Source organism: Falco peregrinus, chromosome 1 (genome assembly GCF_023634155.1).
Source record: "Falco peregrinus isolate bFalPer1 chromosome 1, bFalPer1.pri, whole genome shotgun sequence".
NCBI lineage: Eukaryota > Metazoa > Chordata > Aves > Falconiformes > Falconidae > Falco > Falco peregrinus.
In genome coordinates, this window is record NC_073721.1 from 13,502,821 (window position 1) to 13,528,988 (window position 26,168).

Below are 26,168 nucleotides of genomic sequence, written 5' to 3' on the forward strand. Positions count from 1 at the left end.
AGAAAATAAATTTGGGTTATGGAAGGATCTAATAGTGTAGAGCAAAGAATTAGCTATTATTAGTAAAGAGCAGAAGAGGCACCGAATAAAGATTCAGTGCTTATACGTAGCCTACTGTACCCCCGGTCTTGAGCTGTGACTGAACTCTGCCAGGAAACATAATGAATCACAATTTTGAAGAATCAAGTATCAAATATTTATATAAGTTCTTCAGCTGAAAAATATCTGAAGGGAACCATAGTGATTTTCTCTGTTCAATTTTCACCTGCCGTGCGAATAGTGCACCTGAGACTTAGACTGCCCCCATTCAAGCATCATCAGGCTCCACGGCAGTCCTGCGACTCCTGGCTTCTTAACGGCTTCCTTAAGGGTGAAAGTCACTCAAGCACGGATTTCAGAGCAGCACTGGGGACTGCTGTAGAGCATCACCCTAAAGAGCCAGCTCCAGAATCAGGGAACCACAGCGGAAATTCAAAGATATGATGATTCACAAAAGAATAATAGAAAGCTTTGTAACTGCCTTCTGTTCATACAGGCGACTTCAAGTATCGTCCAAATCCGAACAGATTTCTAATGCTATGCAGATTAAGTCTGGTTTTCCCCTTGCCACTCACCAATTTCTAAAAGCAAAAGTTTAACTCAGGATACTTTGAGCATCCTGACCACAAAATACTTTCTTTAGTTTCCTGAAGCTGTTAAGGAAACATATTTACTTAGCTGATTTTCCTGTAATTCCTCTTACTTGGGATATGGACCTTCCAGCGTGCCACATGGTTTTTAAAGCATCATATATGGGACAGAAAAATTAGTGAACACGGATAATTAGATCTTAACAACAGTCCACCTCATTTAGGCCTTCAGTTTTTCTGTTTCCTAGGTAAAACACTTCAATGAGCTTTCCATTAACGCCTGTAACTGAGAGACTTTGACTGGAAAGGTAACTTAACATCTTAAGTCTGCTAAGTCAAGAAAATTAGCCAGGACTTGGAAAAAGATTTTGTTTCTTTTTGAAGTCCTCAAGTACTGTTTGAAGTTGTCATTACAGTAATGCGGAAACACCACGGGGCCAGCCTGTAGCCAGTGCTCAGTATTGCCATGCTGCAACAGACATCAGCCGGGGAGAGGAGCACAGCCACGAAGAGCTGGCCAACCCCTGAAGATGCCTGAAAGCCAGGCAAAACAGACCTTGGGGTACTTCTGCTCTTGCTGTAAGAAACAATGGAGCCACCAATGATTAAGGTTTTGTCAAAAAAAGAATGAGGTCTGACAGCTTTTCTAGTGGCTGGTGGGCAAGAAACATCCCAGTAAAAAGGATCCAAAGGAAACTATGAATCTTACGTACACAATGCATTGCAAGATTGATCTAGTGAAGCCTCAGTATTTTATCTGATTGAATGATTCCTCATTCCTCTTCTAAAAAATACTATATCACCCATTCCAATTAGCTTCCAGTATGTAATTTACATTGTGACAGGATCATGCTTAAGCTAATCAATAAGAAAAAGTCCCAGCCCAAATACACTGTGACCTTCCTGTCTGCCGTAACATTTTGGGTAACGTATACACTTGCTCATTGCAGCATGCAACCAGGAACTGTTCATCAGAATGAGTACAACTGTCATGTATTTAGTAAGTTGTGTCAGCCCGTTGACTTTGGCGAGATGTGCCCATGATACCTATCTTGACCTTTCCATGGTGGGTGCGAAGTAAGGTGTGAAAGGATTCACATGGAGATTATCTGTAGCTTATCCAGAGAATATTTCTCAGACAAATAAAATGATGATTTTTAACCTCTAAGCTGGTATTCGGGGGAAAGAAAAGTGATGCGTGCTCTGAGAACAGTTCTAATCCCTAAGCAGAATCTTGTAATGAAAACTTCACTGCCCTTTAAAGCCTTGGCCTATATCCACAGTTTCCAGGTTCTTTCCTAAAACTAACAAGAACACTTTATGCAGTGAGTGTAAACTGCAGTCCACTCAAACTGCTCATGTAAGGAATATATTTATGTTTATTGCAGTGACCGACGCTGATATTTTATTTCATTTTCCACGGAAAAAGCTGCTCATTCATTTTAATAGCATTAAACATTTCTGCTTAAAGACAGAAACTCACAACCCTGTCCAAATGCTGGCCTCACATCTATTAACAAATCACAGAATGGTCAAGGCTGGACGAGACCTCTGGAGATCATGCAGTCCAAGCCCCTGCTAAAGCAGGTTCTCCTAGAGCAGGCTGCACAGAATCACATGCAATCCTACTGGCCTCTCATACCTGCATACAGAGACAACTGGGCATGCAAGGGGATTCACCTCTGTTTCACAAGGAGTGAGGGAGGACCACCTCCCTCAGCTCACAAGTAGCTTCCTCAGTCCACCAGGAGGATATGTCTTTTTTACTGCTTTGAGAACACAGCATCATTATCAGTTTAGGGAGGAAATCTTGGCTATTGGAGGCAGGGGGCTCTCAAAAGTTCTAGAGTCACACGTCTAGGCAAAATAAACTACATGGTACCATGTCACATACACCATTAGTGTTCCTCTCCTTTTTCTACTAATCTGCTTAAAATTTTGAATTTACACACTCTGTGATTCAGTAAAGCATGTAAGCAGCTGTTTGACTACTCTGTTCTTACCTTTCTAAAGGTGACTACTCTGTTCTTACCTTTCTAAAGGTAAACTTTGCAATACCTCTCCTGAGTACAGGTACATACAGTTACCTACTGACAAAGGTGCTCACTGAGTGAACCGTGGGAAGCTCCAACACTGACTGTCCACATGGTCACAGATCTTAGTACTTGGCCCAGTCTAGATCATAATTACACCAGTGAACACCACATGGAATGTCTAACATTGCACCAGCTCTGAATTTATTTCTTTCTGATATTTAGCCAGTATTTTCTTAATTTAACCTTTAAATCCTGCTGAGAATCATGTTGGCATATTTAAACATAATTTCTGTAGAACTCAAGGGAACAGATTAAAGGACAGAGCTTCGTTTTTAAATTTTTCTTTTAAGATTCTTATTTGATCTTTTTGAAGTGTCATCTAATTTCCAGCTATATTTCTATGGCAACATGAGCATATTTGTACTTGAAAACAGAGGAGTCCATCATTTCTAGTGAAACATTATCAGATGCAAATGGCACATCTTTGTCAACACTTAAGGCTGAGTTGTTAAATGCTGCGTTCTGATAGAGGGTGGGTATTCCCATCCTTAATCCAGTCTGACACACCCACAAACATCTTGCTTCTGCACCCAGTAATTTAGAGATCCTTGCTGAAGTCTTGATGTCCCAGGTGGGACTTGTGAGTGTAAAAGCGTTGCTGCAGCCTCATCCAAGGAGCAGTCATTTGCTACTGAGCATTCATTTTCCATAGCTTTAAGACTGCAGTCAAAGGCAGGAATAACCAGGAAAAACTTAGTCACTCCAAGAATGGATTTCAGGAGATATGTTCACAGTGCTGAGCATGAACACTAGCAAATTATCACTAGCATTAGTATTCCTTAAAAAAAAAATTCATATTCACATATTCTACCTCTAGTATGTAAGCAATCGCCAAATGAAAACATCATTAGTCAGATGAATGTAATGGAATCATTCAAAGAAGGGGGCGGGAATCCCAAATCCATATTTTCATTTTAGGTTTGTTTTTAGAAATCATCTCTACAGTGCTTTTAAGAAATGTTTCTACAGAATAGTCTGACTACCACTATTTCAGACCATGCTTTCATCAATATTGTTTGTATCTTAAACTGGGATAGATATCCTCTTCTAATTCTTCTGAGCATTAAATGCAGCCTAAATCTGGTTCCGATTTAAAACACGCCCATCAGCGGACCTAAAACATGCACAGAATTGGTTACTATTCACAGTTTCAGACAAAAGAAAGCAGTTTACAATAACCACTGAATTCCCCTTGCTTGCAGTTTGCTGTCACCACATGCTTTATTTATAGTAGGCCTGAAATAAATACTGCAGGATCAGCCATCTTTTGGTGCTGCACAAAAAAGAAAAGCTATTAAATATTTACCATAAGTCTCTCGTAGCTTTGCCTCTGACACTTTTTCCCTTTCACTAGAGAAAAGGATTATTTGGTTCATGATTTTTCAGCACAAGACAGTCAGTTATGACTGACTGGAAGTGAATGGCAGCATCACCCCGCTGGCGCTGGCGGGGGGCACACGGGGTGTCCCCAGGGCTCAGCGCTGGGGCCGGCCATGGTTCATGTCGCCATGGACCATCGGGGCGAGGGACCGAGCGCTGCCCCAGCCAGTGTGCGGGTGGCACCAGCTGGGGGTGTCGATGTGCTGGGGGGCGGGGGGGCTCTGCAGGGGGGGCTGGGCAGGCCGGGCCGAGGGGCCGAGGCCACTCGTACGAGGTTCCCCAGGGCTCAGCGCCGGGCCCCGCGCCGGGGTCACCCCAGCCCCGGGCAGCTGCGGGCCTGGGGCAGAGCGGCTGGGAAGGGCCCGGCGGGGAAGGGCCTGGGGGGGCTGGCTGGCGGCCGGCTGGGCAGGAGCCCCCCGCCTGCCCAGGTGGCCCAGGAGGCCAGCGGCACCGGGCTGGTGCCCGAAACAGCGTGGCCAGCAGGCCCGGGGCAGGGACCGTCCCCCTGCGCTCGGCACCGGCGAGGCCGCCCCTGGAACGCTGTGTCCAGCTGTGGCCCCGCACGGCCAGAGGGACGCAGAGGGGCTGGAGCGTGTCCAGAGCCGGGCAGGGGCTGGGGCAGGGGCTGGGGCACCCGTGGGATGGGGGGCGGCTGGGGGGGCTCAGCCTGGAGAGGAGGGGGCTCAGAGGAGACCTTAGATCAGGCTGCCCAGGGAAATGGTGGACTCGCCATCCCTGGAGGTATTTGAAAAGCTGCGTAGATGTGGCGCTTGGGGACATGGTTTAGTGGTGGGCTTGGCAGCGCTGGGTTATGGTTGGACCTGATGATCTCAAAGGTCTTTTCCAACCCAAACTATTCTATGATCGTTGGCATGCAGTGGGAGGCGGGTGTTGTGTCAACACACAACACAAAGTCTGCATCTCCCCTGCTCCTCTCCAGCAGCACAGGGTGACACCAAGGCAGGAGTCTTAGAGTGTCACAGGAATGTTTGTGCCAGCAGAATGAGGCGCACTCATATTACAGCACTTTCCAGAACTAAGCCAGTACATTTGGTGAATCCTTTCCAAGGAGGCTGATCAGATTCCTTGAGTTAAGATCAAATGAATGTTGTGGATGCTCCAGTAAAACATGTTGACAAATAATACTGCACTCTCATGCATTCCATTTACTGTGAATTTAAAAAGAAAGCCATTTTTATGAAGTAAAAATAGATTTTGCATACGTTTCATTTTTCACCTGTGAACTGAATGCTGTAGGACAATAAGTGTATGGCCTATTATCTATCTGTGGGACAGCCAGCCAGCCAAAAATGAGCTTTGACTGGCCCAGAACTAAAACGCGTAGGGGCAGCTGTGTAGCTCAAGTAACTGACCAGAAACTGATACTGAAAAATGATTAAGAACTAAACTCCAGGAGGTCACAAAAAGATTAGAAGCAAAGCAATGTCTTTTTCCACCACAACCCCAGTCATTATAGAGTATGATCACAGCCTTCCATAGCGTGGTCCCGCAGAACTAGCACCGACCCCGCTCAGTACATCTGGAGTAATGTAGGTTTCTAAGGAACAAGCTCCACCTACGAAGTATCTAATGTTTTAGAACACCAGCCTGCACACTATCATGCCTCTTGGCGTTCTCCTGGCTAATAGTGCACAGCGCAAAGAAATTTCTTTCCTTCTCCCCTCACTGCTGCTCTCTTTTTCTTCAGCAGAAGCAAATTCACTTCCTAGATACATTTCTTCTTCTAAACTGAAGGAAACAGAGCTGGTCTGGAGAGTCCCATACCTTTCCACACAACTAGATCACAGGTCTTTCTCCAGGAATGGTCCAGGAATATTTCAACTCCCTGCCATTTGCCTGTGTGCATCCTTTAACTTCCCAAAAGCAGCACAGGGAGGCATGCTGCGGGCTCCGGAGAGCTAGGCAACCAGACACTGAAAATGAGCAGTCAGAGAATGCAGCGTTTCACTCAAGCCAGTAACAAGACAAGTTCTGGCTGCCCAATCAAACCTCTGGCATAGCTGGCAGGCCCTCCATCTTCATTTTGTGGTTTCTTGTGAAAAAACAGCATAGGTGAGGTCATAAGACCAAACTTAACAGGGAGTTTAGGGAAGGAAGCTGTCAGAAGAAAACTTGACATCCACAAATTCCTGAACCCATAATGGGATATCTACATGACTAAAACATGGAGAATTCCACTCAGGCCAAGCACTCACTGAAGAGCTATGTTAGCGTACCCTGAACAGTGCAGATTGATGGTACTTGGAGAGAAACTAAGTTTATATAGCCAGAGAAGTGCAGACTTCTCGTTGCTCAGGTAGGCAAGTACAAATGGGCATTCTTAATGCTTCCCTTCTGCTGTGTTTGATGTCTTGCAATCTGATGTCCTGCACAAGTGCTGACACCATGTTCAGCTTGTCTTGACAGCCAAATAAAAAAATAACCAGTTCCCCACCCTGAAAAAAACCTACCCCACAGGGAACTTAAGCGTGATAATAAAAGTGAGTAGCAGCAAACACTGTCTGAACTGTCAGGTTATAAACAATGCTCATGAAACCTTCATGGCCAGGATCGATAAAAGGAAAGGCCATCGCTCTTGAGAGCCAAGAGCCATTAGAAAAATGAAAAGCTTTCTGTCTCTGAGAGTTTATGTCTAGATTTCACATTCCACTGCTTCTTCCACGGACTTATCGAGTAAACAAGCAAGTTCACTTCTACTTCCGCTACTGCAACAGTGAAACCAAGGCACAGATTGTGTAGTAAGGCATTCCATGACCTTGAAATTTACTCTGCAGAGCCATGTGACCACTCCACATAAATGTCTAAGACCATAAAAATTTAGGGGTTAAGTTTTCCCATCACAACAGTCTATTTCCTAATGTACATATATTCCTTTTCCATTTGAAAGGATTTCCAATGTTGCCAAACTTTTATACCAATTAGATAATTGAGTGTACCCATCTCTACGATCTTTATGGAAACTAGCTTTGTTTTTCCATAGTAGTAGGATACTCCACTCCAGTTTCATTGCTGCAGGCTGTGTCTAAAAATGTAAAAATTATCTCTTAGCACAGTAATTTTCCTGGTAACCAAGTCCTAGGAGATTTAGGATTAGGCTCCTGGTGTCTTTATTTTTGGCTGAAAATCTTGCCTAAGAACACTAGAGGCACACATGTACATCACAGGAGGTGGCAGAAATTATTCCATGCATCTCCCTTGCATTCACTGAAACAGTTAGACAACAACCTTTGAGACAAATGTCAAATATTTTTCTTTGAGAAAATCTGGAACATCTGAAAATCTGAAGAGCTTTAATTTAAAATCTTTTCCAGGAAATATATGTTATAAATTTCCAGGAAATATAAGTCTACGCAGTGTTCACAGAAGCTAACAAATATGTTGCAATTTTTTTAGCATCTTTCTACTTTGTGTACTTACTTTACACATTATCTAGAACACCCACGTAAAGACAAACTTGAGACTTACAAAGCCATATGGGAAATTCAGCCACACATTTTGCTTTAGAGCACCCTGCTCCATCTTGGAAACCTCAGCTAAAGCTCTTTTTCCCTTAGGTATTAGTCTGTTCCTGATACTGCTTAGCTCTGCTGCACATCCACGTATGAGATTTTCTGGTATATTCGCAGATATTGCACTTCCACATTACAACTTACTTTCTGTACCAGTCTTTGCCTAGCCCATGTAAAAACGATCTTCTCCACAATGCCATGAAAAGAGCAGTTACTTTGCTTAATATAATTATGGAGCTTTAAATATTAATGCAACTATTATAGATAATGTCCATGCAGTTATCTGACTTGAGAACAAGTTTCCTTGGAAGCAACATTAACCAGGAAAAGTTAAAAAACCTGTTACGTGAAGAGATTCTGCCTTCTCAATGGCACGACAGCTTTTATCACATCTCTACAAGAAAGTCTGCCCTCTCCATGTTCCACTGACTTCCATTCCTGCACTCAGGCTACACCTTTCTTATTCTGTCAGGTGCAGAGAGGCCACTTTCAAGCTCACAGGCACCAGACCATTAACACAAATTCTCAGCCTGCTGTGATTATTCACCCTTCTTTTCTTATGCATTTTCTTATTCAATTCTTATTCAAAAGAAGACAAGTTCTTCTCGTGCATTTATAACGCTTGTTACCATAGTCTTTTCTATAACTGTTGTTCATAAATTAACCAGACAAAACTGTGTGCTGTCCACATGGGAATAAGCAACAGAAACGTCACTGTTGGGAGTTATTTTTTTAATAGGAGCTTGAACGGGTATGGGACTACACCTGTATTCAATAGGCTAAATTCAACACAGATACACCCAACATAGCAACCATACTGACCTGTATAAGAATACATGCTGATTTCTACAAGAATCAGAGCAGATTTTGGCTTTCTATCTCCTATCTGTGCCATGAACACTTCAAATAAATCTAAGAGACAGAGATAAAACACTTATATCCCTTAGTCACAAGTTTCATAGGACACCCTTGGGAATGCAAAGACTTTTAACTTATATCAACATACTTCTGAAGAGTGAGGCTCAAGTTGTGGCTGGCTGACTTGATCTTGTTCTGGGCCTCTAAGTGGGTCATGCTGTCAGTGTTGACTCCATCAATGGCTACCACAAGGTCCCCTTGGTTCATCTGTGACTGCGCTGCCTTGCTGCCAGGGGTAATCTGTGTGGGAAAATAAAAAAAAGTCATATCAGGATCAGTCATTCTGTGTACAAAGCACTTATAGAGAACTTGCCCAGAATTATAATGAGGAACAGATACAGCAATAAATACAGTAATAGATACAACACTAGCTGTATCTATTATTGTATGGGCGGAACAACAAAACGTATGGAAATTAAACAAACTGAAAGTTAATTTGCATTTCTGCAAAGGTCCAGGACAACATCTACGTGTTATTACTACAATTTTGAGAGGTTAAGCTCAATGTAGTTGTTCTTTTACCAATATTATCTCCTCCTCAAGGGGATAATTATCACTATTTATATTGGAGTAGCATATAGGGATATTACTCAGAAGTGGAAAGCTAATGAACCACTATCTATGGTTTTATTGTATTTTTCCTCATAAAAGCCATTTTTTCCCAAATTCATTCATTATATTGAATGGACAGAAAACGAATGTGTGTGAGGGGCCTTACACATGCTTTGCTTCTTTTACAGTGAGCTTTATAGAAAATCATTCTACTTAACCTTACTCACATACAACTACAGCTCCATTACCAAATCAGATCACTACATACCCGAAATGACCTCAACCACCTGTTAGACCTGATGCTCCAAAGACAGATACTTTTAGAAATAAGAAGGCACAGTGTTTCAACTACAAACCCAACTACTGAGGCAACAGTTCATAAATTCTGCTCATTCCCTGTGGCATCACATTTTGTTAGCTCCAGATGCCTTGTGGACTGCATCTTCTCTGATAGGATGGTATCCTGACCTCAGTTTTACACAGCCCTCTCAGCTTGCATCTGGATTACGTTGATACAGTACAGCTACTTATGAAACTTGCCTCCATTGAGGTGCTCCAACTAGAACAGAAAAGCCTTCACATACCATCAGTCAGGCAAATTTTAGTGAGCACATCGGAGTTCTCATCTGCTTTCAGCAGTCGGTACTTAAAAGATATGGACATAAGCTATAGGTCTTTGCTCTTACTTTTAGCTGTCCACTTCCTTACCTTCCTCACTTCTAAGAAAAGCCAAGGATAATCTAAAATACTACAACAAAGGTTGCAGTCAGGCTCTGTTCCTTCAGCACAGTGAACACAAAAGAAAAATGTGTCTGGTTATAAGCCAAAATTTCCCTGTGAATTCAGCCAGGCTTAAAGGGTGAAGCTGAATTCCCAAGGAAACCAAAACACAAACCCAAACACCAAACACTTTTTCTCATCACGTGTGAAGTGAAATTCCTTAACCTGCCTTCCCTAATATGACCTCAACACACTTAAAAATATGTACATACTCAAAACAAAAAAGTTCTTCCAAAGCAATTCCCTAGTCTGCTTGTTTGTACTCTTCCACCGGCAAAGACAAAGAAGAAAAAAAAGGAAAAAAAAAACCAACCCAAACCCTTTCTTAACACCCTATTAAAAGTGCTCAGTATTGAGGCTGGCAGTCTAATTGACAGTATAGTCTGACAAATGGGCGTTGTCAGTTTCCTAGAACACAAGCTATAGTATCAAAGTGCTAGAACACAGCACCCTGCATACTCTTGACACTACAAAAATAGAGATGACTTTGGAATTAGGCACTGTAAAAAACATCCCAGAACTGATCTGACTGCAAGAGACAGCTTTCTATACCTTTTCATTAGAGATAAAAGCTAGAAGAGCTCTCTCTGTGTTTTCTGAGTGAAGATACAAAGTTCTCATGCAAAGTAAGCTGGCTGATAATAACAGCGCCGTTCCCTTACGTATTTTTCTGGTGTTGAGGAATTGAGGGGTGGGGGAAATACTTTGTAGTAGTTTCAATGACATGGAGTTTTATTCTGCAGTTTAATACATTCATACTGCAAAGATTCATACTGCAAACAGTTCTCCTAACCTGTTATACAAACATTGGCTTCTACGCATTTTGCGAAATGTGCATTGTGAGAAATAAACAGAATCCAGAAGCCTACAAAGAATACAGATTATTTGCATAGACACATGTACCTAAATAGTTACTGAAAGGCCCTTCCCTGCTCAGTTCCCCAAATACATCAAAAAACAGAATCTGCAATAAAAGAGGAGGTCAGGAAAAGGCAAAACGTGAACAGATAAATCAGTATGACTTGAATTCATCAAGCAGGACACTTCAGTCTTTCTCAGTTTATCTTTTTCCTCCATTACATAAACCGTTTGCCAGTCAGGTAGACACCAAGGCTTGAGCCTACTTGATAATGATTTTTTTAATAAATAATCTTCACACATCACTTTTCTAAGACACCACTTTTTACCTCCTCATTAAACATTCAAGTTCTTGCCACAAAATGTTAACTGTGTGATGCTGATAGTTCTAAATGCTGGGAACTCCCCCTTTTTCTCATAAAGAACAGACTAGTTTTTGAATATCAACCCAGTTACTGAAAGTCAAATGTTTGCCCTAATTTGGGAATTCTTACTTAACACATAGATCTCTCCTTCCACTCCCCAGTGATGCTTCAAACAAAACAGGCCCAGAGAAGCTGAGCTTCCACAGAAAGGATAAAGAAGTCTAAAACTGAGACTATTTTAATATAGCTGTAACATACTGACTTCCCTCCCAGCTTCTCTGATTTCTGCTTTTTGCAGCCCCAAATTTACGTGTGATATCTCAAAATAAAGATAGCGCAGTTAACTACAACTGTCTGAGAATTAGAGTCAAATTTAGAGGGAGGGGATGGTTATGACTAGTGACCTGATTTCACTCACTCTAGTGGGATATTTTCCTCCTAACACTTTTAGAAGAGACTACCTAAGAAAAAGATATATTTGTCAGAAGAATCTATCAAAAAAAAAAAAACCCAAACAAAAAAATTCCTGGGTAACTTCAAATTTGTCATTTATATGAATTTCTAACTATGGCCATTTTAACTCCCTTTCTGAGTCAAATTGCTGCAGGAGAACCACACTGTGAAAGATAAGAAAACAGTCTGAATCATGGCTTACCAGCCAACGTTCCTTTATTTGAAAAGTAAATTAAAGGGGTTTGTGGGCATCTCTTCAGCTAAGTGTAACAATAACAAAGTATGGGCTGGATTCCTTCATGCAGCTCTACCTTTCCAATTCCCGTTTCAGGGGCCAGCGCTCCACTGATGTCACTTCACCTCTAAAGATCAGCTCATCCTAGCTTCATGGACAGTAAGACTCACAAATAGAAAAGATTAATCTCGTTCATTGCATCTGTAATTCAGAACCATACTAGGCATCAGGAAAGAATTCTTTCCCCAGTCCTCCTACTGGCTAAAAGCATACAATATAGATTATTTGGTTCTGTACAGCTTTATATAGAAAGCATTATTAAAGTCTGGAAGTATAAAACATTCACATCAAAGTACAACATTATACCTATTTTAGTTAGAAGCTAACAAGCTTCTCTGTGAGACTTTCAAGCGAACCCACAGCATGCATTTACAGCAGACATTGAAAACAGCCAGTAATTGTTGGGGACAAAATACCAGCATACAGATGGAGATACAGGGCAGCCAGATCTGAAGTGTCAAGGCACAGTCAAGACTATCTTGTTCCCATTTTTGAAGATCCAGCAGAAAGGAATGGAATGCAAAGTGTTTATCTGTACTTTCCTTTGAGAATTCATTTCTGATCTACTAAAAATTTACTAAATACAATCACAGAGAAGATCTCACCGTATTTTTGTGAAATCTTTTTTCTATTAATCTATTTTTTTATTTCATCTATTTTTTATTCAAAAAGGGCGTTTATTTTTTTTTTCAATTAAGGGTGAATGTTAGTTAACTCTTGGAATTAGACTGCAAATCCAGATCTGTCTACATAGTAAGTTCTAGTTTGCCCTCATCTCAGCCTCTCCTGTTTACAGAAGTAACAAAATTAGAGGAATATAGTACTGTCGAGGCCAAATATGTATTTTTTGATTTAACCACCAATGGTTTTTTTTCTTAAAAGATCTCTGGGAAAGGCCTAGACAGAACTGTTTCAGAAAACCTCCGTAATGGTCCTAACGCACTTGGTCTGGATTACAACATAACTTTCAGATTCTAGGTATTGCAAATGCCTTTATTTATGGCTACAGTGAGATGTTCACCAGAGATTCAAGCTATAGCTATTTCTGTCAATTGATTCACACAATCCAAGACAGGGTACCACTGACATATCTAATTTTGATAGTAGTTCTTTAGCATCTCAAGCCCAAGCACAGACTTCATCTTGAAAAGCCAAGCATATTTCACCTCTCTCAGGAAAGCAGAGGAACACGTGCTGCTTCAGAGATGTGAGTTTTCAGCCCTCACAATTTTCCTACAGGGCAGACATCTGACTTCCAATATCCCCAGCTTAAAGCAAGTGGGCAGGCTGGAAGTATCACATGTTGCTCTCAGTGCACTACAGAGAATTCTTACTACGCTCTGTTGTGAGCAGATCTGTGTACTGGGTGAATATATAGTACAACAGTGACAGCTGTGCTCTAAAAAATAAGTCTGCACCGGGTTCCAAGTAAATACTATTTAGCAGGAGCTCTGGGAGGCAGCGTACAAAGTGCAGCTGCTACACCACCTTGAGACCAGCACGTGTTTCCATCCAAGCCCCCTCAGCTACACTCCAAAGGGGGAAGAGAGAGGGACCAGGCAGCATTTGAGTGCTTGAGTGTTAAAATACTAATGAGAATGCTTGCATAAACAGATGGATGGCCACAGCTTTCCTGCCCCAATGAGCTCCTAATTTACAAGGCAGGCAAAAATACATGGGGGGACCTACACAACTGAGAAGGTGTTAGTATGGTAGCCTGCAGCATTAGCCAGCGCCCCTTGTTTTTCCAGGACTCGAGCTATGCCTGACCCCAACCCCAAAATCAACAAGTTAAACTTTCCACTTTTCATTTAAGAATCAAGTATTCACTAGCACTAGAAATATACTAAAGCACTTGGAAAGAACACCCTCTCCTCTTCAGGATCTCTGGAACAGAAGAAAATGGTAACACAGAATGTTGCTTTCCATAGTCAGAAAGGCTAGAAACCAGAGACGGGACATAAGCTGTCAGCTACCAGAGGCTATAATACACTCTTACAAGAAAAGGCAGACAGATCCTTGGATCACTAGAAAATATGTTTCCTTTGTGGGGAAAACGGCATTTAAATCTCCTGTTACATTTTGGCAAGTGGGGTTTTGTATAGATGCTTTGTACTAACTTTCACCAGCTTTCCAAGTACCGGGGCTCACAGTGCCTGCGAGGGGCAGCGAAACTTCCCTGTTTTACATAGAGGAGCATGACCTACTGAAAGGAGGAGAGACATGCCTTGGAATCTCACTGCAGAACAGTTACACCAAACTGGCAAATACCCACATGAATCTAAGTAGTTATCTCTGGACTAGAGACTTCAGTTCCTCTCCCATTGTGAGCAAGTTAATTGAGGAAATTTATATTATTGTTTCCTAAATGAGTCACTTTCCATCCCTGTCCCCACAATAAATGTGTAACAGCTCCAAAGGGAAAATCATGGGTTTTCTTAGAAAATAGAAGACAATTCTGCACAAGACAAAAACAGCAAAGAAAAGAAATAAAACCCACTGGGATAAGTGATCAGGCAGAAATTCACCATTTCAGTTGACATGTTGCCAGAAGGCATAAAACAGGAACAAAGAAAGAAACAGCCTAGCTAACCTACACCACAGAGCAAACACCCTGCCCTCTTTGATGGTGGCTTTTATACCTCTCAGTGTCAGATGGGGGAGCTGAACAAGACCAATTACATATAAAACCAGACAACTATAGAAAACTGGAAATGAAAGTCCTTGCACACATGACTATCCAAACCTAAAGAAAATTCCCTCTTTGCAGCTGCCATTTTCCTGAAGAATATGTCTCATTGTTTTCAGTTTACTACCAGGCTTTTCTTTTTTTTTTTTTTTTTTCCTCCTTTCTGATTTTTTGTTTTAAATGAGGCAACAGAACCTGCCTTATAAGAACACTGGTGGCATTTGCAAAATATGCCACTGACACCTTGAAGAGCTTCCATTTATATTAAACAGAGCTGAGCTGGCAAGCTGCAGAGACACTCTGAAGTGGCCTCTCAGGCTATGCTTCATCTGTAGTTAGGAAGGGAGATTACAATACACGTGAGAACACCCAAAATAGCTTTAGTCTACCTCTCTTGGGTACCAGGAGCCACGATGCCACAGCAGCACAGAGATTTTGTGGGATTGCCTGTCAAGCACGCACAATTCAGGACACTGTGTGCTGAGATCTGCACTGCAAGAGCAGAAGGACTATTAGCACTTGCGTTAACTGACTTACCTCGATCTCAGGTATGCCAGACCACATTAGAATGGTACCACCACAGTTAACACCACAAACTTTCCTTTTACTTAATAATCTTACAAGGCTGCTGTTCACACACAATATATAGGCTTTTCAAGGAAGGAGACAGACAGCTGGCCCTTCTTGCCAAGCTAAATAACCCAGGTGATGGAAGTAAACCAAATGTAAAAGGCTTCCAGCTGGGAAATGAAAGAAAGCATATAGGCAATGCTTAGGGGGTTGCCCTAGGTAAGGCTTTGGGGGATTTTCGGAAAGTAAGTGTAAATGCTCCTGCCCATGGTTAGAAGGAAAGTCATTCTGTTTCCTGCCTCAACTCCACCTTATCTGATGGAAAAAATTGTTGTTTTTTTTTTTTAAATGGAAATATTTTGGAGTTTGCAGCTTAGCCCCTTAGAAGCATGTGTCCTCTATGTACACCAACTATACAGATGACAGTAAAAATGTGTATGTGTGTTTTCAATAGGATGTGTTGGCATAGCTAGAAGACTGCAGCTCTGTAAATCTTATATGGTATGATTAATAGTAATCTTCCTTCCCCCAGTCTTCATCTAAATATAGCTGTTAGATCTATTCAGTCCATTCTCAGTTAGCATCAGCCAAGATAAGAGTGTGCTATGTAACTTGCACAAATGAGACGGAAGCAGAGAGATGAGTCATATAATAATAAGTGTTGATTGTTTCATTACGACAGTTTTTAAGGAGCAAGTGAGTAAGTTTTTCTTTGGTATCAAAAAGTTTAACAACTTTATACAAATCAAAACTGAGAATATAACCGAGGTACTGATCCTTAGTATTGTGGCAGCCCCGTGTGTGTGAGCAGTTCAGTCGGCTTCCACAGAACTCCCTGCCAGTTACACTCAGCTTCTAAGTGCTTGCAGGATCAGAACTGCCAAGTTTCATCAAACATTCCCCTTCCTCTTCCCTACTTCTCTTTTTCAAATTTTAATTCATTGTAAGGCATATTTCTTTGTGTTTCAAGTAGTCAGATCCCAGTTATCAATATGGCCTTTCATATTTTCACAGCTATTGGCTTCTTGAATTCTACATTTTGCGCAGTTTTTTGACCTCCTCATACAAACACCATTTGTCTTGCCTCCCCCTACAAGCATTAGCAATAAACTGAGGGGTTTATGTCTTTTTCTATTGGCCACTACGGTAAGATTTTCTTTTTTTTTCAGCTTCATTCTACTTAATGCATTTCATCGTATGTAACTAAGAACATAATGTTTTATAACTTTGAAAGGGTTTTGATTGGTTCAGCAACAATAAGGCCTGACTAAAAGGGCATTTGAGACAATACTGAGTTTTAGTTTGGTGGTTAGTGGCCTACAGCCACTCTGATATTAAGCAACTTAAAATAGCTTTGACTTTGAGTAAGTCCTGAGGTTCCAGCACAGATCTGACCGATGTATAAGTGGCTTTTCTGCTCCTGTGTGTTTGTAAATTAGAGTACTTATTACATTGACGCAGGCTTACATTTACTGTTCTTTAAATGTGAATTTGTTTATTGAGTTGTTTTTTTTTTTTTTTCTGGCCACCAGAATACCAGGGGAGTAATTCTTCCTCTGATCACTAAAACACGAGCTGCCAGTTTGACAGAGCAAATAGCAGTCCTGTCTGTAAACCAGAAGTACATAGTATTCGACTCCATGCTCTGCCGACAGATGCTAGAATAGTGCAGTACACATAGAAAGGCATCTGTATGACAGAAGAGGAAATATAGCCCATGTTTACAGTGACAGATGTTGAATCAGAACTAAATTTGCAGGCACTGCACTCTGTATCATGCCATTACTTTTGCATCTCAGGGTTTAAGAGGCCATATTGCCCAATGCGAATCTGTTGCAATTGGATGGCCCAGCATCAACCATCCACCATATAGCATCAATGACTCGTTGAATGCTCTCCTTATTCATGAGAATAACTGTTTTGTACCTATAGTATGCATTCATGCTCTGAGAGAATAAACAAAAGCACTCCAGCCAGTGAAAAATTCCTTTCAAGATCCAAGTGAATAAGAAAAAACAGAAGCAAAGTTCCCCTGAGAAAGTGCAATGCAAATTTCTTCTGTAGTATGCTGTATCATGTTTAGTGCATAACATGACGTCCTGCCACCAGGATCCTTGGAAATTTAAAGGTGTATCAAGTAAAATACAATCTTGACACATTTAACAGGTATGTAAGCTGCTGGATGTTTCAGGAAGCAAGGCATGTTGTAGAGACTGAGGATGTTTCTCTTACCTGTTAAAAGGTAATAGCTTAAGCTTTGCTTTCCTGGCTTTTCAATTACACAGAGATGCCACTTCCCCTGTGAAGCCACAGGAACCACATTTGTTTAACAGGAAATAATTTGAACATAATGGTATAATCTCAAATCTAAAAGGGAAAACTTGTTATGTTGAAGACCGTGAAGACTGAGAAAATAATAATTAAAAGCAACACAATCTGAATTTTAAAAAAGTAAGCATCTTGTTTTACTGCTGCTTTATCTTGACTGAGGAGGGACATGGCTATTGCTGAGGTCAAGAACTGAACTTTATTTATAGTGTGATGATGCCAAGGCTGGTTTTGGCTGTTTTAACCCGTTAAAGTAGTGCATACAGCAATCTTCAAAAATTTCCTACTTAAAGCTTGCAGAGTGTAATAAAACCCCCTAGACTTTATTTAACAAAGCACAAGCCAGCGGCATATATGGTTTTCTCTAAGGTAAAAGCATCCCTCTAAGTTAATTTTACATCCATCAGCTTTATAATCCTCTTTGGCATTAATGTAGCTGAGTACCTGCCCACGCATCTCACAGTGGCTTCAGGGCACATAGCAATATTAAGCTGAAAAGTTTTCAGAATGTGGGTTTTTTGTCTTTTTTCTATATACTAGAGTATTTTCCATAACTCTACAATAACCATTTTTACGTGACTTTAGAATGGCTTCTTGTTTACAGACAAAATAAAATAATAGAAATGAAATGTTTTAACATACTGGTACTGTCTTCAGCTAAAGGCTATTTCAGACTTAAAGTATTAATAAAAAAATAAGCAAATGAGTAAGATGGAAAAAAGTATCATTTCTTGAGAAAGATACAGTCATTTTTGTTCAATCACTAATGCAACATGGGTAGATTTGCTGACCACAACAGTTTACCTATTTGACTTCTCTCCCCTACGGACCATCAAGCTTGTGATGAAACAGGAGGCCAAGTAAACCCTGACAGAGTGGCTCCTACACTAATCTAGGGCTCACAGGTTTGTTTAATTTCTGGTCACAAAGAAGTCAGATCAGCTGGGTGTGCAATACACAAAGCTGACCTGGACTGAGAGTCTTTCCTTACAGAGTACTGCTTCATCAGCTCCCCTTTCCAACCTGCACCATTTCCAAGGGAGAATCTGAAGTAAAAATTTTGTATGAAACGTTACAGAAAAGAAATATATTGTGTTCTGAAAATTTACAGAAATTCCTCATCAAACATCAATATTCATTATGAGCCAACGTGTCCTGAAAAGTACAACCAAAAAATACTACTAAATTAAGAAAATGCAACATCAAGAAGGAAGCATTGACGTAAGTTTTTAACAAGAATGTCCCATAAATTTGGGAAGCCATAAGCTAATTTAGAAGTAGAGTATTTAGAAAGACTTTTTAAGAAATGAATGACCTTAGGTAGTTAATATTAACTTGCATGTGGTGAATGGCTCTTCATTTAAACTGACCTGTGTTTGAAGATCCAAACAATGCCGCTCACCTTCATCATACCATGTCTTCTATTTTTATGCCCAAGTTTTGGGCTGAAATTTGACTCAAAAATTCCCCTTTGCTACAAGGAAAGCTGTTCTTGGGGAGTTTCCATTCCAGATAAAGGCAGGAGTCTTGATCTCACGATTCCTAACTGAGCAGAGTGCGTAGCTCAAGCAGCTTCAATTATCTTTGGATAAGCTACTGGGTTTGTTGGGGTTTTTTTTTGCAGAGGGAAAACTATTTATTCGAACTCCCAGTCCTCTAGAGTTCTCTAAAATAGCAAAGCGTGTTTACCTGACCATGCCACTCAGCAGCATATTCCCAATACTCACTGTTAAGAAAAACAGAACTACCTCCACAACAGGAAAACCAGAAACTCTTTGACATTCACAGAAGACCTTATTTAGTTATTGTTGTGACAAGGATGACATTTAGACCCCTTGCCAGCAGTAATAGCAGGTGTACTACCTACTTTGTCAACATTCATCCACCAGTCTTTTAGGTGCCCAGAGAAGCACTCTCTTATGGACAAGCTGATCTGTTGTTGCTGATGACAGGTTCTGAATTCCCAGAGGAGTTACCCAGCACGTGTGTGTGGAGGGGGATTTCAACGTGCAAAGACTATGACCAGTAAGTAACTGGCACTTGAAAGAAGGTATTAAGGCAGGAAGAGAAGCCTGATCAGTATTTCCTATCCCGCTGACATACTACTGTGGACAGCTTTTCAGCTGCTGAGCTGCTCACCCTGGTGATCAACAGGTGAAGTCAGAGAGCTTTCAGTTTGCATCAGGAATGCCAAGTAAGATGTATCCCATCTTAATAAATTCTTTAACTTTCTTTTGCACTACATTCCAGAGGGTCTAATGAAAAATCTCCCTTGTTTTAATTACAGATAGCAAAGCAGGCAACCATCAACTGTGAATCAACACTTTGTCTAATCTTTCATTCCTTCCTTAATAACTGCAGATATTTTTCTCAGAAACACTGGAAGCAAAGATGGTAATGAGCTACACACCTAGCCAGAATAAGTCTCAAAATTCTGCATCTCCAGCCTGCGTATTTGCCTGTGATGCTGATATTACTCATTAGTGATACTTTTACCTGCAAACCTGGGGAGCAATGTTTCTGCCAATTCCTTTTTGGGTACTCTGCTTCTCTCCTGTTTTCTCTCACCTAGATTTGGTATTCATCACTTGCTGATGTAAGCAGCACCAAACTAAGGCAGGATTATTCTTCCAGAGTACACAGGTTTTAATAGAGTGTTTAAAGGTAGGGTCTTGAAGCATGCTGTCTACATATAATCCTCCAACTTTCACTCCTCTGTACATTCCTATTCCTTTCAGGTAGTTAATTATACTTGGGAAGGAAAGTAACAGTTAATCATAAAGATTTCTACCAGTTTGGCAGCATGATCAGTGGTTTAGGAGCTTAGGGTAGATTTAAAAAAATGGCTTACACGTTTGTATCTAATAAACATGCGTAGGTAACAAAGATTAGGTCATAAACTATATGTGAAAATCATTACTACCCTGCTTGGTGTATTTACCTAGGCTTTATCTAGGTGAATGTGGTTCTGATTCTTAGTTTAAGATACGAATTCATCCTTGATTCAGGCTACAGCTCCTTATGGATCATCAAGCTCTGTAATTTACACATATCTTGGGTGTAACAGAATTATTCTGCAGGGTGCTTCACTTCCATTTCACAGCTGTACTTCTGCCTTTCATTCCTTCCTTAATAACTGCAGATATTTTTCTCAGAAACACTGGAAGCAAAGATTGTAATGAGCTACACACCTAGCCAGAATAAGTCTCAAAATTCTGCATCTCCAGATCAGGAATTTTCCTCTCGTGGTCCAGGGTAAATACACTAATTATGATAATCTGATTGCATATTTTGTTAGGGGATAAATGTTCACAGGACATCTATTTAAGTCCACGGAAGGAATGCAATGAACTTCAGAATTTGGCTTAACAGTGTTTTCCTTGGCTGTGTTAAACACTATAACTTCTGCAGTGGAGCATGTCAAAATAATTGGTTTGGAAGAGGCAGCAGGAAAATTTGTCGTTTGACCAAGAAAGAATTTCAGAAAGTCTAAGGTGGTCTGCCTTTCTGTGCCCAGTTTGTCTTTTTTTCTTCATCTGGCACCAAATGAATTGCTAAACAATGAATTGTGTAGATGACAAAATATGGCAGTTACTTTAATAGGGATTCCTGCTGCTAGTAAAACCATTGTTTGCCTGATACAAATGAGGAATGAAGGGGAACATGCAGAAAATGTTAACCCTCCACTTTGATCTCAAATGAGGACTTAGCTAAACTGCAGGACAATGAGCATCATCGCTCTATTTTGTCATCAAGCAAGCATCTGAGTGGCTAAATTAAAGGGCCATTTTGGACTGCATAAAGCAAACATCTTTAAAGATTTATGTATTCCCCACTACCAACATGCAAGCCTCAGATCCAGACAGAATCATGACTGATGGAATTACGGAAGTTCTCTGTTCTAGGCACAGTTACATTTACAGTAATATTTTTCAAAGCTGTACACCCACATGCAAACAAAATCTATAGGCATTCTGGAGTTGTAATATGCTGTCAGAGTCTGATCCTGGCCAAGTTTCTCTAAACACTCTTAAATCAGGAGATTACTTAGTGGATGACCGGCTCCCACCCTCCCTAGTTTTTATTTTTTATCTGTTTTCTTTTTTGATATCCTTCCTTCTCTCACAGCATCTTCTTCAATAACATTGCTTAGTCTCATGAATCATGTTTGCAGAGAAAATATTTAAAAACTGTCAGTGGTGGAACTTTGATGTGCTCCACATCAAGACTATGCCAACTGCAATGGCAGCAGAAAACATTTCTCAAAGCGAATATGCACCTATTTAACAACAGGCGGCTTTTACTTCAGACACCAAGAAGCGGAAATAAATGAAAATTAAGAATGCTTGGATGATTATTGGGCAGCTGCAGAGATTCCTGGGGCAGACAGAAGAGCCAAATGGAGCTGTATTAGTAATCTCTCTTTATCCTAGGATGGGTCTTCTATTTATAGATTTATACAGCTCTTTATGAGACTGTAAGGTTACATATGTGTATGATATGGGAGCAACATATACATTTTACATGTAACTGCCTAATAAAGTCCAAAGATGCTCCCAAACTTTTACTAGACCTATTTTAAATAGTACCAGAGATTATGTCCATCTGGTTCTCTCAGTTGGTGAGAGGCATTTTCTTCTGAATGGCTTTTTCCTCTGCCTTTCTGTATAATTCCCGGGACTGAAAGAAATTCACCCTCTACCTTCTGCTTCCATTTCCTGTATATCTCCTGCACAAGATCCTCAGGGAAGAGCTCCTTCACAATTCCAGATCATACCAATGAGTCTTCTGGATCATACCCAGTCCAGCATACATTCAAGTAAAAGTAATTTCTATTCCACACAGTGACATTAACCTTCTATTTTATATCTAGAAAGCAACAATTTCATAATTATACTATTCTTCAACAGCTACCCAAAGTCAGAACTAGAAAAATACTCTTATTATTCAGGTTTAACGTTGTGTCACTACTGGAAATAGCATTTTACCAGCAAAATTTTGTTACCAAATTGGAGAGACTTCTGAGGCTGCAAAGGGGAATATTAAGCATAAGCAGTAGCCGATATTAAAGCTATATGTGTCAGCCACAGAGAAAGTGTATAATCTATCTGTCTTCTCTGATGAGGAGACACACCAGAAATTGGCGGAAATTCTCTGGTTTTAAACAGTGAGGCATTGACATGTCTCTTTCAATAACGGGGAAGAGACATAGCTTAACAGGGTCCAGACCTTCCCTGGCCCGGTTATTCAGGGCAATAAAAGTATTGGAAATAATGAATCAACACATTTTACACAGTGAAAAACAAGACATCAAACATTATTTTGGGCAAATGGTACAGAAGATTGGTATAAAGAAATCATCCAGGTATTAAAAAAAGTTCCTCATAAAAACACAAATAGAGGAAAGAAGCTGGGACCTAAGAAAAAAAACTTGTTTTACAAGATTCTGGCTACGTCAGAGAAGAACAAGACTGTCTTCACTCTCCACTTCAAAACACCTAACATCATCTCATCTAACTCTGCTGCTCTGTGTGAATACCACAGCCAAACAGAACTGACATGAAAGCACGGATTTCAAGCTCTGTGCTACTCTGCCCTGTAGTCTAGGCAATAATTCTAGCTTCTGCTGCAGCCTCTGTGAAGAGACTGGCAGCGATAATGCAGAGGTAAAAGCTCTGCAGACAATAAAGTATCGGTCACGTCTCTTTGGAGGCCCCTTATCCTTTTTTATCATGCATGACCCTGTAAGAATGTGCAATGCGATAGTCCAGGGGGAAAAAGCACTAGGCTGTCAAGCTGAGCTTTTGCTGGCTGCAACTCAGATATGACACAAAGTCATGCCCATCTTATGTAAAGACTGATAAGAAGGCTGTGTGCTGTTTATGCTGTGTAAGTGTGTAATTAGAAAGTCTTGTGCTTGTATTAGTAGGTACACTGATAATCAGCCCTCAAAAGGAAAGAAAAAAAAACCACCACCAATCAACAACCCAAAATGGAGAACTGAAAGTCTGAATATCAAAAGTGGTTAAATCCTTTTAAAGAAGGAAGGGCAAAGAACAGATCTGCTTTAAGACTAACAGCTTTTGAAACAGCACGATTACAAGTACCTTCCCCAAGTAAGGTGTGAAACAAGCCATTGCGAAAGTGAGCCTGATGCAGGAAATGAGCTCCCTTGTGTGTATTCCTCCTGTGACCCCAGTTTGTTTGCTTGGAGGACCAGAAAACTTCTTTCTCTTGGGATTTTATTTTTCTCTCCTGTCTGTCAACACATTAGAAGTAAAACTTTAGCGCAGCAAAAATATTATGGTCCTAATTCCCCATTACTTAGCACAAAGTTACTCTCTTCAGCACAAATACAAGTATTTCAGTTCCCCTCTTTGCCGCTTTGTAGCAAATGACTGCGTAGCTGCCTAGCAATGGTAAATCAGAGTTCGCATTTTCACCTCTGGCAAAATATCAATGATTTCTTCTCAACAAACATTTGGAAAACATACCTTTAATTTACAATAGGGTTCTAAAAGCTCTTCTATTCCATGTACAGTTTTATGTTAACGTTTGTTGGTTTTATGAGTATGGAAGTAAAACTAAGGATTACAGGCAGCCTGGTGCTCATGTCCCCACTTGCTTCTGTTCTGAAGAGCAACCTCCCTGCTCTTCTTATCAAAAGTAACAACTTTTAAGTCCATCTCACCTTTACATCTGAAGGCCCCTCTCCAATGACGATGGCTAGGGTGGCAGCAAACTCGCTTCACAAGAGAGCAGGGCAGGACTCACACATAACTTGCCATCTTGCAAAGTCAATGTGTGACACGCCTTCCTCCCTGTACCAGCCCTTTGCCACTCCAGTACGTGAACACTCAAAGCACAAAATCTTTGCTATCTTTTGAATGATTTATAAGCCTAAATCAGAGAAATTAAAGTTTGAAGATGCCTGTGTTGGTAGAATGCTGACAACAAGCCCATGTTAGTGGCAGAAAGTCAGGAGAACAGTCCACAGGACCAAAAAGATCCATCTACATTTATCTGTAGTTCAATTAAGCAACTCCTTGTCATGACAAACCTATGAAGCATGGAGAAGCATTAAAAAAAAAAAAAGTATAATGGATTTAGAAGAGATTGGATTTCAGACTTGCACACATCTCAGTGGGAAGAAAGGATAAGTACAGAAACTTCTACAGTAAACATGAGTTAATACTAAGAAAGTAACTTCCCCCCCCCCCCCCCCCCTTAAAACATCTTTTGTTTCCCTTTCTAGTTTTATGTAATAGATATAAAAATCAACTGGGAAATGTCATCCATGTGCAGACAGCACACACTCTCAAATCCAGTCATAATATTAATATGCCAAAGAGGCTGAGGGATCTGTATGCTTTTGCATAAGCTACAGACAAAGTATTTGCCAGTCCCATAGCACATGTATTTCCATAGTGGATAGTAATATTATTATACAACATTTTGTTAACCTATCATTTGAACTATGTTGGTATTAGTAAAGGAAAAAAAAAAGTTTAATCTATTTTTGTTATAAACTTGTAATTCAACCTATGATAATATTTTCAGTATTTAGTAATACAGACTGCTGTTTCCAAAGCCTGACTTAAGAGTATGCAGTGCAATGGTGCTTACTAATACATTGACTGTCTTAGGTATTTTTTTAAAAATGGAGTTTATTTGTAACAGAAATTGTTTTGCCTTGTTAAAAATGAAAGTACTCCTATTCTATATGAGGCCTGTAGTTACACACATGGCACTGTTTCATGAAGGGCACTAATGCAAATTATTACAAGTACTAAAAGCCAATTAAGTCTCCCATATGAGTTATGATAAATGATTATTTTAGGGCAAAGCTATAAATTTTCCAAAGGGTCTTTATCACAGCTATGTTGACAGGACTTTAAGTATGGTGGTATGCTTAGTACTACCCTGAAGTAGCTGAAGTATGTGCCACAGCAGGTGCCACAAGTAGAACATAGATTTGCTTTGACATTAGAACATAGGGTATAGAGTGAGTGCAGGATTGTCTGATGGATTTAAAAACAGCATATGTTGTGAACGATTTGGAAAAGCAGAGCCTTCGGGGTATAGCATTAGAGTCAAAGGTAAATGAATTTGAAGAAATCCTGCCTCATCACGGCAACTGTTGTTTGTACTTCATGATCGTAAGGGTATCTGTCATTAAACATTTTGCCACCTCAAAGAGAAAAGCTCACTGAAGTGTAATCTCTTGGTGAAAGTAAGACCAAAGTATTAAAACATGTTGTTTGAGCATTAAGGCATACATTTCTGCCTCAGAACTACAAAAATTGTATTTGCAAATATTTTACAAAATATAAAATATTTTACACTTCTTTCACATTCTTGATAATGCCCTCTTTGTAAAAACTTAATCTGGAATGTTGTACCAACTCCCAGTGCCATAGGATGTTGGTAATCAATATACTCCTAGTCCTTGAGGCACACAGTGGCATAGAAGATCACAGCTTTTACCCATCAAAGGATCTTTCTGCATCTATGACTTCACATATCCCCAACCTAGACTGACCATTTCACACTAACAAAGCAGGAGATGAAAAGCCCCTCCTCGTTAGCCATAGCTATACCTCCCTGCTGACACACGTACACTTCTTGCAGCCATAAGCACGCATACACTCCTCCACTTCTCACAGTGATTTGGAAACAGTCGGTATGGTCTGATCTGTGTAGTTTTTCATATAAGAAATTTTTC

General features: G+C 40.4%; 1 protein-coding gene across 13 annotated transcripts in view; it reads right to left on the reverse strand.

Annotated features, from left to right (window-relative positions):
- The window catches only part of LDB3 (LIM domain binding 3), a 128,660-nt gene that overhangs the window by 79,801 nt on the left and 22,691 nt on the right, over positions 1–26,168 (reverse strand). For all 13 annotated transcript variants that reach the window (XM_055790171.1, XM_055790002.1, XM_055790111.1 and 10 more), the window contains exon 3: positions 8,642–8,793. In XM_055790171.1, the coding sequence (XP_055646146.1) occupies positions 8,642–8,793 (152 nt within the window). The remainder of the gene's footprint in view (positions 1–8,641; positions 8,794–26,168) is intronic.